The sequence below is a fragment of the Etheostoma spectabile genome, chromosome 4, assembly GCF_008692095.1.
Source record: "Etheostoma spectabile isolate EspeVRDwgs_2016 chromosome 4, UIUC_Espe_1.0, whole genome shotgun sequence".
Classification (NCBI taxonomy): domain Eukaryota; kingdom Metazoa; phylum Chordata; class Actinopteri; order Perciformes; family Percidae; genus Etheostoma; species Etheostoma spectabile.
In genome coordinates this window covers 17,599,116-17,613,124 of record NC_045736.1, presented here as the reverse complement: position 1 = coordinate 17,613,124, position 14,009 = coordinate 17,599,116, and the positions used below count along the sequence as shown (strand labels likewise).

Below are 14,009 nucleotides of genomic sequence, written 5' to 3'. Positions count from 1 at the left end.
GAGAGAAAGAGAGAGAGAGAGAAAGAGAGAGAGAGAGAAATAGAGAAAAAGAGAGAGAGAAAAGAGAGAGGGGGGGAGAAATGGGTGATGGTGGACTCTACAGCATCACACTCTAGGGAGGCCGCGCGGGCATCACCATCAAACAGTCCCTGACAGCTCATACCACGCCTGAGCAGCTCTCTGACGAGCTGCGGCAGGGTGGGGGTGGTGATGGGGTGGGGAGGGAGGGTGTTGCTGCAGAGGGGTAGCAGCAGGGGAGAGAAACCTGCACCCTCAGCAGAAGTTATAGTGCTGTAGAGAGGCACGTTAACCACCAGGGTTATTACTGTCGAGCAGGCCATGGGACACTGAGACGCCCCGCTGACTCTACACCACTGCAGTTAGCTGTAGGCCCTGCTGCAGAGATCTGGCCTCCATTATGGGCTGCTAGGACTTACTGTGTACCCACACTCCAATATCTGGAGATTGTTGGTCCCAGCACTGAAGGTTTAACAGGCCTATTACTGCTGTTGTTATAACTAACAGTTTCACAGAGTCAAAACTAATTTGCTCAGAAACTTCCCTGATGTTACAGATCACATTGTTCAAGTAGACGTGTTGTTTATGATGAGTTACAGTAATGTGTGATCAAGACAATACATTCAGAATATGAGCCAAATACACTGTACGCTTTACTATATGAATCAAATAGAGTGTTATTGTATAGCATCGTTTTGCAACAGTGTTATAGGGCCAAACTGTTTTTTAAAGGATCCTTCGAAACTATCATCAGCCAAAATCATGTGGATTTTGACATTTAAAAAAATCCATCTCTCCCTGTGATTTTAATTTGAGCATGTAAAAAATATGAAATACACAATAAACAAGGATTCTTGTTTTACATATGCTTCAAATATTTCAGGGGCAATCACAAATTACGAATTTCAGCCTTTAACTCAACAAGATTTTGGCAGTCGGATTAAAGAAACCTTTTAAAGCACACAAAGAGCATTTAATGACAATTGCTGAAGTTGTTTAACAGTGTAATTATTTTTGAAATGTTCCTGATTTACAAAATCGATTAGAGGTTTTTTCATAGGCCGGCATAAATGTTTAACGTTGAAAGCAAAAGCACTCATAGCAAACATTAAACCAAAGACATTTTACAGTATAATACAATTTCTAAGAGCCAAGTTTCTGTTGCTTCATCAGACCTGATCTACACAACCTTGAACCATGGACCAGGCTCGGGTCAATGCAAAACACTCTGCCCTGACACAAAGAAGCTGAGATAAGAGCAGACGGCTTATCTCATTGTGGTCAGTGAAATGGTGCGTGAAGAATGTGCAGTGTCAGGGGAGGCGAGGCGAGGCTGACTAAATGATGCCACAAGGAATAATATCATGACATCACATCATTATCGCAGGTGGATATTGAATTTTCCTTATTATTTTTTATGGCCTTTAAGATGAAATCTCTATGATAGGCCTATGCTGTATGTCAATTGCCTGAATACAAAGCATGCAAATAGCTTAAACTTATCGAAAGTATACAAAAAGTAGTTTTCATTTAATTTATAAAAGCACATAAATGATTAATATAGATAGATATTTGTCTATAGCAAACTATAAAAAGAAAGCCAATGAAACTAAAGTTTACAAAATTATTATTTAAATATTTAAGCAAAAATAATATAAAGAATTAAATTAATGCCTAGGGTTGTATGTATTGGTGGAGTCTGTTCGATTTAAGGATTACTAGTTTGAGAGTAAGAGATACCAAACTGTCTATGAATAAAATGGAAACCTTGTCTTCTTACAGAAATAATAGCCCAAATATGATAATTTAATACAAAAATATCTAAGGAAACGAGTTTCATAGCCTTAATACAGTACATCCTTCAGTAAATTGTGTTTTTGGAAGCAATCTGCTTTAGAGGGCCAAAGCCATATTAAAGTCTATAGGAAAAATATGTTAAGGGATAATGGTGACATTTTTTTTATATTTGTTCCCTTTACTATTAGAATAGCAGTCGTATTTTTTATTGAAAATGTTTAAAAGTTGGCTACAATCTAGCTGTCTTGTTCTGGCTGTGTGAACAGCAGAGAAAGGGGCAGGGAACAAGGCGATTGAAATCTATTCGTATGATGTAAATGCTACTATTAACTGTAAAGTGCTGCCGTTATTTCTGTGGTTTGTTGCTCGAGTGGGTTTCCAATCTAGAGCCAAGAAAGTGAAACAATGCGCGCCGCGCAAAAGAGTTTCATTTATCTTTGTCCACCGGACACACACAGGGAGAAAGAGAGAGAGAGAGAGAGAGAGAGAGAGAGAGAGAGAGAGAGAGAGAAACTAACAAACGACAGAAATACTGCATTCCCTCTGCAGACACCGACGAAGCTCAGTGCGACCTGGAAATCCGCAGTGAGAGCCGCTAAATAATGTCCTGTACAGAGTCTGAGCATATGAGCGTAAAATACGATTTAAACTACAAACAATGCAGGCCGACTTCTCTCTCCCATTTTTCTCACAAATAGACAACAACAGGACACTAAATCTCTAATTGCCTACAGTGTTACAGTTATTCGGTTACTGTAGGCTTCTGAACCTAAAGGCGCTGCAGCAGGCCCACAGACAGCTCTTGAGCTACGCTTTCACAATCAGTGTGAGTTATGACAGCAAGTCGTTGCAGCCTTCTATATGTGCGGCATTGCTTATCAAAGAAGCATTATGTATCAAACCGCTGACAGGACATCAGTGCGAAGGACGATGCCAACGCAATTAAAGACTTTTAGGGCCCATTACCCTTCTCTCACCTTGCAGCCGCTCCTCCCCAGCTCAACTAAAAATGATTCATTCTGGTCTAACACAATGACACACCACATTTTTTAATAATTCCTCTTTTCTTTCCTATTCTTTTCTTTTCTGTCCTTTTCTTTGGTCCGGGACAAACCTCACCTGCAGGTCGGGATTATCCTCATGCTGATGGTGCGCTTCTTCTGCTGCCTCCACCAGCCGCTGAAAGGAGAAAAAAAACGTTGGTTAATAAGAATAGAGCTACATACAATGTAGCCTAATATGATAAACGAGGAAATTCCTATTCCATCAGGAAATATACACTATTCTTTGAGATTTCCCCGAAGCGTTTTAAGTCATTCCAGAAGTTTTTTTTCTACACTCCGCTGCTCTCTGTTTAGCTTAAACTTGCTGTTTGCGCATTACTCTGCCACTCTCATTTCCAAACCTCAACACATGTCATTCCATTGAAGAGCAACATGACCGAGGACCATTGCCAGGCTTTAGATTCATGTTTTGGAAAATCCATGTCCAGCTTTTGTTTTGAATTGTAATAATAAAATAGGATGACAGAACTGTAAGTGTCTCCCTCCGTTGGAATCCTTGTGGTATTTTGGAAAACAATATGCATAAAATGTAGGGCACTACTGTGGAGTGCAGCTGTGAAATGATTGATGGAGACAGGAGCAGGATTCCATGCCGTGTACAGCAGCGATAGCTTCTGTAATAATTTGATTCTGGAAAAAGTGCTTGCTCTGTGTTTTCGGGGGAAACGCCACCTAAACGTCACGGTCACTCTCGCCTTCGGAGCCAAGCAGGTAATTAACATCCGTCACATGTGTCAAAATAACTGCCATATAAACACAACTGGGGCGGTGGTGACCAAATTCAGTTGACCTCAGGGTGAGATATCATGTCGTCAGCAGCTAATACTAAAACATCATGAAATAAATATGATGTTTTCTAATTTCCCTCCTTGTGAAATGTACCTGCAGTAGCCAGACACCCGACCTCCACCGCTTCATTGAGGTCACTGCATCATTTTTAAACTCTGATTTGATTAGGATTAAGATTAATCACACCTGTGCTGGTGAATACAACGGCCAAATTTGTGCCTTGTATTGCTTAAAAAAACCACCATAATACGTTGATACATCTCAAGGAACCAAATTATATTAAATTAAATTAAGCGCTTCACTATTCGTGTAATTTGTAGGCTGAACAGTCATAAATTGTGTCACACGGGATCAGGCGGGAGGAGATAAACGTTATCAATACCCAGCAGTCCCTGCGAGGTGCAGCATTAAAATGGTTACAAGCTCCTCTGCGCCGAGGTCGCAGACAGGCTGCTGCTGTGAGGCTGAAGACAGCTCAGGCCTGCACCGTAATACATACGATCAAACCTTACGTGCAAGATATTCCAGACGGACCATTTACATTAAGTACAGATTGGGTTTTTGAACAGTAGTCTGCTTTCCAAGTCACTAATCTGCTCAATTTAGGGACTGTACAGAGGCCTATTGTGGTGGGGAGGTGGGCTAAGAAACCAAAACCCATATTTTTCATATTTCATATTTTCTTTAACACCCCCCCCACCACCACATCACACAAACACACACACACACAACACACACACACACACACACACACACACACACACACACACACACCACACACAACACACACACACACACACACACACACACACACACAGACAGGCATATTTAATATTGTACCTACCCTGGTAGCCTCCGCTTTTTTTCGGAAAACTTCCTCCATCTTCAAAGCCAGGTTTTTGACCAGTTTTACACCATCAATTTCCTCCACTGTGACTGACTTTTCAAAGTCTTTATATTTCTGAAAACAACCAGAAACCAAATTGTGGCATTGACAGAGGGGACAACTGTATGACATGGCTGCAGGAAAACATGCTGAAAAATGTATTGAGCTCACATGGTTGATTAACCCATTAGGAGTGTCTTAATTGTCCACTCAATAAGACAAGAAAAAAAACATCTCTTTCTGTGTGTGGTTCTGCAACATTTTAAAACAATTCACTGCATCACACTCCAGAGAGGTGGGGAATTGTTGAACAAGGCTTATAAGCCTTCACATGTTGGCTGACAAGCTGCATGCAGCCAGTCTCAGATGAACGGTTGATAAACCCTCCCTGCAACACAGAATGATTGATAGTCTCAGTCATTGGCTGCACATGCTGCTTCTTTCATTCTGATTGGCTGGAGATGGCCACGTAGGGTGGCCAAGGAAGGGAGGGGGGCAGGCTGGATCTGAAGGCTATGCATGGTAAGAGGGTAATTGAAATGGAGTCAAAGCACAGGAGAAAGATAATAACGTGTCAAGCTTGGGCGATTCTGGGTAATGAACTACACCTCACATAATGCTGATTCTGCTGGATGCACAGGACCTCCAGTGATACAGAACAAAGCCCGCCACAGCTCGGAGGAATATAACATTACATAATCCCACACCTGGCACGCACGGGACGCGCGCACACACACACACACCAAAAAAAATAAATAAAACCTGATGCTCTCACAAGGTCCAGCAAACGCACACTTCCAATAACCTTATCTAAAAATAATCACAAGCTAAGATAACACAAACATGTCAGGCTCGTAGGATACATTGAAACATGACACACACACACACACACACACACACACACCCCACACACACACACACACACACACACACACACACACACACACACTAGTACATGAGGCGACAAATTACCTAATGAAAGGAAGAGTGTGGGCTGGCACTGGAGCAGAACAGTTCATTTCACGCCTGTCCTCCTCGCCTCGGCACCCAGAGTCCCCCAGTGCTCCAGTCCCCAGTCCCCTCTCCTCCACCCTCACACTCCTCCAGTCATCAAGAGGAGGTTAAGCCCCATCCATCAAAAAGCACTGATCATGATTATTGATTAGAGTAATGACCAACACAGGAGTGAGGCCGGTAGCCTAAAGATCCCCAGTGTTTCCCCCTTTGCAGAAAATCTTGGTAAAATGGGGTAATTCACCATAAAAGCATCTAATGATCAGCCTTAATGACCAGCCCCTAACGACCCGTCAGTTCTCTCACAGCTCACAGCTTTATGCTGACTGGCTCGGCACAGCTCTCTCCAGACATGCCTCCATGAACAGGAACACAAGCCAAGTGCTTACATACACACAAAAAAGGGAACAAATCTGAACAAGTCAAAATGTTTTTGTACAAAGATGAAATACATATCTGGTAACAAACGGAAGGACAGTGCTTCAGCTTCCATCACAGGTTTGATCTTTAAATCTTATCTTACATTAAGGAACTGTCACCTCAGAGCAAGGAGGTCCTAGGTTTGGACCCAGGAGCCGCTTTCTATATGCAGTTTGAACGCTCTCCCCATGTTTGCGTGGACTTCCTCTGGTTCCTCCTCTTTCCTCCCACGTTCCAAGACATGCAGCGTTTTTAGGATTAATCCTGCTATTGCCCTTGACTGAGGCACTGGCCTCAGAACTGGAGTTGGTCCCAGGACGCGGCGCTGTGATAGCCCACAGCTCCTAAAATAGTGAGGATGGGTCAAATGCAGAGGGTTAACAAGTATGACGGGGACTCATGTAGTAACTTAACCTACAGGAAGAAAGTAAATAGTTGTTATAGATCACAGTGTCCCAGTTGACAGTGGTCTATTCAGGATTTATACTGTATATTAGTAAAATGGATGCCATGTCCACCGAGTGACCAGAAAGTAGAAAGAGCTGCCCACTGTTATGTAGTCTTGTAATAAATCAACTCTGACAATTAAACTCATTTGTCAGAGAGGTGTTGATTCAAATCTGTAATTGTTGCTGAAGTTTGTGGTGTTCTTTAATTGAAATGCATAATAAAAAAGGTGACTCCAACATTTTTTTTCTTTTATACTGATTATGTAAAATGTGATTGACACAGTATTGAAAACACCTTGCAATAAAATGCAGTTCATTTGAACACTACACCACAAACTACTGCCTCAGAACATACAGAAGAACTAAGTCAACCAGCTGAAATAGAAAAACTAAAACGAGTATAAGAGAGTATAACCTTCTTAAAGGAGAATTCCGGTCATTTCAACATTTAGCTCTGGTTTTTTTTTAATTTGAAGAGCTGTCAGTAGCAAGATAAATGAAAACAATCAATGCAAATTTGACTGCAGTAGATGTGACAAAAATGCATAAAAGTTGTGTTGATTCAACTAGTGCACATACCTCTTTTTTTCTGTTTTCCGGTGAAGTCCACACTAGTTAATTGTCACAGCTTTCTACTTTCTATTGCAGTCAAATTTGCTGTGTTCACTTGGAAGGAATAACTGCACATGGTCAGCACCTGGTAATGACATTTTGAGTGTGTTTAGAGAATAAAAGCAAGTTTAAAACTTGCCCCGTTTAAGCCTGTTTAAGCCTGTTGGGTGCAAAATCTAGCAAGAGGATAACTCGGTGTAGACTGCACCAATTATTTTCATTTGTCTTGATACTGACATCACTCCAATTTAAAAAAAAAAAAGAGTTACGCGATAAAATCGACCGGAATTCTCCTTTAAAATGCCATTGTTTTGTTTGGCTAGAACCTAAATTGTTGGTAAACTATTGTATATGTTTGAGGTATGATTTGCACATGCATAACCTTTATCGGGGTTTAACTTTTTCAACCAGCAGAGCTTCTTGTGCGTCCACTGTTACAAGCTCATGTTTTGTGTTGTCCAACCTTATTTTTGGATTCACAGAACTAAATACAACAATTCCAACTTTCTACATATTCTACAAATTCCAGAGCAGAGTTTCTAAATGTACCTAATACGTCAGGCTGCATTTTAGGGAAGCATAAATGAAATACTGCACACAATTTCCAGAACATTTACATTTGATGTAATGATGCAGCCATAAATACATGGTGTGTTGGGTTTAAATATTTGACTTGGTCTAAATATCCTAAAGTCTGTTGAAACAAGTCATAAGCCCACCTTTGCCTTTATATGGTCAGAAAGTTAAATCTACTGTACGGCGTCATCGCTCATTTTCTGCTGATTTCATTCATCATGTCAACACCCCCTCACCCACTATCGAAACCAACCACACACTTGTTCAATTTGTCTCCTGAGAAGTTGAAACTCTTGACTCCAGAGAGTTAACTGGAGAGATGAGATGAAAGAGGAATCAGAGCCGTGGTTAATGGGCCGTATCAAGTACACACGCCACGCGCACGCACACGCCACGCACACGCACACGACGCAACGCACACGCACACGCACACGCACACCACACACACACACACACACACACACACACACACACACACACACACACACACACACAGAGCTATGTCTCACACCTGAGTCTCCTCTAAAACAATGCATCAGCATTCAGCTGAGACACCGAAATGTCTCTACAGCCGAGAGGGAATACTTTACATCATGCAATGTGTGTAACTACATGACCATCAGACAAAAAGGAAACATGCATGTTCACAGAAGACTGGGACGTAAGAAGAATACCTTTTGCAGTAGTTGGGATCCAGAATATTTTGCAGAAATGGATTTAATTTCTCCACCAAATGCCGAAGCCCAGAGCTTCACGCTAGAACACAAAACAGACAAATCAATCTCCCAAGTGTTGTGAAAAATGTGCACACAAATGTGAAAAGAATTACGTAAGGTACGTGATTCAATTAAATCAACAAAAGTAATATCTAAGTTATTTACAAAAAGACCAGCAGCAGTCATATCTTTATCACCTGCTTGTCCTTTCCTCGGCCCAGCCTCCTTTAATCTTTCCTCAATTGTCATTTCCTTTTTTGTTTCCGACCAATCCGTCTAAAGCTTATCGTCATGGCTCTGGTGTCCCTGACCTTCACTCTCCTGACAGATGGTTGCTTGTAAATTTGATGATCTATACTTACTGGAGCTTTTTAAACTGTAAATGACTAAGCATGGCAGCGAAATACTGCACATAAAATGTAGGACATGTGACAGTCCTACAGAAGACACAGATGCTGTTTTGAGAATGTGGTCTGATTTAAAGATTCAGAAAATAAGGAAAACTACGTTTATAAAATTATATTTACAAAATAACTTATTTGTGATAACATGAGGTGGTCAAACTGTCCTCATCTGCAGAAGCAACTTTTCAAAAACAGCTCAGAGATGTTTCCTGAGCACAACCTTTTTCTAAAACAAACCCCAAACATTTTATTTAAGAACAACTAGATCTCAGTTGGTGTCCCATTTTCCACTGATTTGCAAAATTGTATTGACTGTTTATATAACATTGTGGATTTTAAATTAAACTGACCATTTTAAGACCTTGCAGGAATATGATTTAAAATGCTTTGTAGGTGCGCAATCTAGCCTTTTTTAATCTGTGCACAGAGTTTAAATATATCAAAATGCATAACTCTGGCATGGTACAGGGGTGAGATGAACTTTTTGGGTACACATTTACATTTTTGACTTTTATTTTGGAATTGACATAGTCTTGTGTTTAAATAGTTTCAGTTAGAAATAGGAAAATAATTCTCCCAATGTAAAAGGTTTTGCAATTGAACACGTCTCCCAATCTGCTGCAGATACAATCTAATATGTGTATATATATATTACATATATATACATATATATATATATATATATATATATATATATATATATATAAACTGTGATTCATTATCAGTTCATTATTGTTGTGAAATGTAGACAGTTATGAATGATTAGATTGCACTTGTGAAGGCCTGCATAATTGTGATTTCAACTGTAACAATTTACAGTTATCAGAAAGTTTGTAAAAAAATTACCTGCTCTTCATCAATTTGAAATATTTTGGACATAAAAACCAATTGAGATAAAATGTGCCATTAAAAATGTAGCTCTAAAGTCCATGAGATCTTCTTGAGGTCTTGTTTTTAGCAGAACCATATATTTTAATAACTTCATATATCATTATTATTATAATTATTATTATTATTATAATTTATTGATTGTATACAATGCAACCATATAACATAATAAGACAAATAAGAGTTAAATGTCTCAACCTCTTTGCTGCAGCAGTTTAATCAACATGTTACATTTTGAATTACTTCACCTTCGGTGCTTTTTTTTTATTCTTTTCTGCTTATTTATTAAAATCCCATGTGTGACTGCTTGCGTTCCCACCCACCTAGTGTCACTCTCTACCAATAGCTAGACCTACTGTAGTATGGCCTGTGTGTGGAATTACAGACAGATGCCTGGGGTTGAATTAAACTCCACATAATGGTCATTTTAAGACAAACAAGAATCAGATAACGGAGACTTTCACAAAAAAATCCCAATCTCTCTGTTCATGTAACCTGTTTAAACCTCTTTAAATGGCTAATAGGCCTACACCAAGTCAAAGTGAAAATGTTGCACTTCTGGTTACAAGTCTTGCCCGTAAGGGCTCAACATATTACTTCATTCCATGTGAAACAAAGTTGCAGAGCTTCTCACTCACACTGACAGAGGGATCCCTTGCTGGGACCCCGCCACCTCCTCCACATTCAAGCCGACGAGGATCCAGAGCAAAAGGAATCTGCTGCTGCACACGTGGAAAAACAGGATCCTCCAGTTCCCCGGCATCTTCGGCTCGGCTTATAAAATATCTGTACAGTAAGAATCCCGTCCCAGCAGCGTCCTGGACCCCGGTGCACGTCTCCAGTCCAGCCTCGCTTCTTCCGGCACGTACCCTAAATACAGTAGGGTATTTGATGAGAGAGAGAGAGAGAGAGAGAGAGAGAGGAGAGAGAGAGAGAGAGAGAGAGAGCGGGAGAGAGAGAGGGGAACCCCTCCGCCCTCCCCTCAGTTGGCTCTCTGCTGCAAGAATCACGGACCTTTATTCTTGGAAACGTGTATGTTTGCAATTGCAACTAAGCCTTAAAAGCTTGTGGATGTGAAATCGGATTCACGGGAAGGGGTCCTCTCTTCAGTTTCCAGCCGAGGAGAGCAGCATGGACAGGTGCTATCGGCTACCGCAAACAACTACTACCGAATATTCATCTGCAAAATGCTAAAAAAAATCAAATAGCCCGCTGTTCTTTAGTTGTCCTCTGCGACGCACATCTCAAGTTGTTGCATTTAACGCTGACGCTGCATTATACCGTGCACGCTTGATGTGTAGCCCACTGTCTCCGATCTCCACGCTGCACACAAAAACAGCTGTTTTTACTGCCTGTTTCACTACTGCGATGTGAATATGCAGTGCATGACATAATGACCATATAACATACAGTTTAAAAAAGAAGCACAGAACGAGGGGAGATTCCTGACAAAATGGCCCAGTGGGCGATAATGAGACTGCAGATGGTTGATGAAGGTTTCCGCACTGCCAGCAATAGAAGAAAAAAAAATACACACTGAGTCCAGATAAATACTACAGAACAACTAAAACGAAAGAACACCATTAAAAGTCCTGCATCCAAAAAGAATTAGCAACATAATGCCTTACAGAGATCATATTTTATCAACTGAGTTTTTTTTTTAGCTAAACTTTAATTTGAAAAGTATTCCTAACTATAGCTCTTAATTAAATGCAATGAAGTGAAAAGTACAATAGTATTTGTGTTATTTGTCTAAGATTGGCTGAAGTTTATTAATTAATTACTTTGGACAATGACGTAACTCACCAGCAATTTTTCCACGTGGAAGTGTATGGAGGGGTGGTGAGTAAGCGCCTCTGCCACGCACGTGACTGGTGAAGACATAAAGTTTGGGTCAGTGCAATTGTATAAAATAAGACCGAAAGATGTTCTCATCGTCTCCTGTAAACGCTGATTAGGGAGCGATAATGATGTCAAGGCAGCAGGGGGGTTGATGCACCACCACCACAAGAACCACGTTTCGACTTGAAGCCTTTATTAGTTTAGTAATTGCATCATACATCAAAGTTGTGAGGAGCCTGTACTGTCTGGGACGTGCCGATAAGGTGCCTGCATGTTGGATGACGGACAGTATCATCCAGTCTCTCCTCCCTCGCATCCCTTAACGCTTTAATTAACTATCGACGGCAAATAAAAGCAGCTTTCTCTCACGATACTGAAGAAAGTCCTTGACTTTCATTTGTCCGGTTCAAAACATGACTGGGGACTCAAGTCCTGCTGAAGTGTCCTTGGGCAAGGAATGCGTCATCTGCTTCTGGGTTGTTGCACCAGTCTGACTAAAAAGTTCATAGGCCTACTCACTGTATGTATCCCACAGTAAGTTGCATACTGTGTCACGACTGGCTTCCAAGCTAGTTGTGATGTCACAAATCCTGCCGGTGCATAAGTCCTATACTCAGATTTAAGATGAGAAACCTGTGAAAACAGCCTTCGAGTGTCAAACTCTGCACATACAGTACATCATTCTGCACAGCGAAGCTCAAACATCACAGCGAAGTACCAACAAGCAAAACACATTGTTAAGAGAGGGGGAGTTGCTGTATACATTTCAGTGGGGAATGCACACAGATATTTATGTTATGAGCGTCACTGTCCACGTTCTGAACTAAAATAGAGTTGAGAGATGTATTAAATGCTTTTCAGGCCTTTAGGTGCTCTCCATGTTGTTGGACTTGGATTGCAGTGCAGCATCTGAGTGTGTATGTTCTTTACTTAAAGAAAAACAGTCCCAATTTAGGATTAACTTAACTCCTGGGGCTTTCAACCATACCGCACAGACTTCATCGGGGAGTGATCATGCTCAGTTGTCATGGTGATGATGGGTGTGATTTTGGACTAAGAGTTCAGCAAGCTGAGTAGCTTTAATCATTTAATCCATAGCACTTGTGTTCTTGTCCAGGTTGGCTCGGTGTAGGTTTATCCTCGGAAATAGCACTTTGACAAAACAATTTGAACTTACTGGCTGTATGGAGAGCTTTGAACCAAAAAAAGCTCAGAAAACTCAGAAAAAAAAATCAAACCGCTGAAACCTAATTCATGGACCTTTGGATTGAATAATCAAACTGTCTCCAATTTCATGGTTAACATGTTTTTTAAAAAACAAAACAATTTCACTTATGTGACAATAAAGAAAATATACAGTGAATGGGCTTCTGCTTTATGTGTCATTTCAAATGAGTCAAAATTAAAGATATCGTTCTAGACATAACGCTTTATAATTGCAACCAGACTGCTGTTGAACTCTTAACCCAAACAGTAGTCTCTGTCTTGACTTAATTGGAAATAAACCTCTTAGGGGTTAAACATAGGCCACCTTTTGTCTAGGAGCTTAACCTCATCTCCCGCTCTCAGCGGTGAGGGATGATTCACGTCAGACCACCTACAACTGTCCCGCCATTCTCTTCCAGTGATTTGTAACTGGAGAAAGATTGCATCTTACCTCAGTATACCATATGTTGTTGATTGATCTTACTCATGGACAGACCCATTGTCATATTCAAGTATCTACAAAGCCTTGATATATGGAACTCAGCATCAATTTGACTAAGTGTTCAATAATAGGTTTAGAAGAGACGTATTTTTAGCGATCCTGAGTCTAGACTTTCCTTTGTGTAAGTAAAAAAGAGCTCAACCAGTTACTTCACCATTGTGATGACACCTGTGGGGTTAAATCAGATCTCATTGTCATTGGTAGGACATAAAAAGAAAAGGGACATTTGGAGTTGAATCTTATTTTATGTTTTCATTCATACGCAGTGCTGATGTGTATAACATTGCATTAGATGGACTACATGACAAAACACCTCACAATAATTAGGCTATTACCAATTTGGTGAAGTTAATATAATGTGAGTAATTTTTTTTTTCATGTTTCACATGTTCCCATCTCTTCGTGTCTTGATGACACTCTTTTTGTGGGAGTTAGTCACCTTTTCCACAATGCAGCAGCAAGACTCCTCACTGCTACCAAGAAGGGAGACCACATAACAAGTAGCCTACTTTAATAGTGTAAATATATTCAAATGATTCTGTAAAACATCTTTGTCAACATCTATTGTCCTTCTTACATGTGCTCTATAAATAACTCTACCTGACTTGATGCTCATTAAACTTTCCTTGACCCCTGATTTGTGTGAGGAGAGTAAGAGAGAGTGAGAGAGAGAGAGAAAGTGAGTAAGAGAGAGAGAAAGTGGGAGAGAGACGTAGAAAGTGAGAAAATAAATAAAGAAAATAGATCATCAGCCTTCATCAATATTTATACACTACCTTTTTTGTTATTGTTGCACTTGCAAGGATGATGATCCTGATGATGATGC

The 14,009-nt window shown here is 40.4% G+C and overlaps 1 protein-coding gene across 6 annotated transcripts in view; it reads right to left on the bottom strand.

The window, feature by feature from the left end:
• The window catches only part of cacna2d3 (calcium channel, voltage dependent, alpha2/delta subunit 3), a 33,074-nt gene extending 22,095 nt beyond the window's left edge, over window positions 1–10,979 (bottom strand). For 2 of the 6 annotated variants that reach the window (XM_032514086.1, XM_032514087.1), the window contains exons 1-5: window positions 10,272–10,532; window positions 8,300–8,381; window positions 6,108–6,332; window positions 4,513–4,629; window positions 2,935–2,994 (exon numbers count right to left, since the gene is read on the bottom strand). In XM_032514086.1, coding sequence (XP_032369977.1) covers window positions 2,935–2,994; window positions 4,513–4,629; window positions 6,108–6,332; window positions 8,300–8,381; window positions 10,272–10,396 — 609 coding nt within the window. In that variant the 5' untranslated portion in view covers window positions 10,397–10,532. Of the gene's footprint in view, window positions 1–2,934; window positions 2,995–3,761; window positions 3,821–4,512; window positions 4,630–6,107; window positions 6,333–8,299; window positions 8,382–10,271 lie in introns of those variants that run through there. The other 4 variants (XM_032514089.1, XM_032514090.1, XR_004331737.1 and 1 more) reach the window with 3 other exon arrangements.
• Between the last annotated feature and the right edge of the window lie 3,030 nt (window positions 10,980–14,009).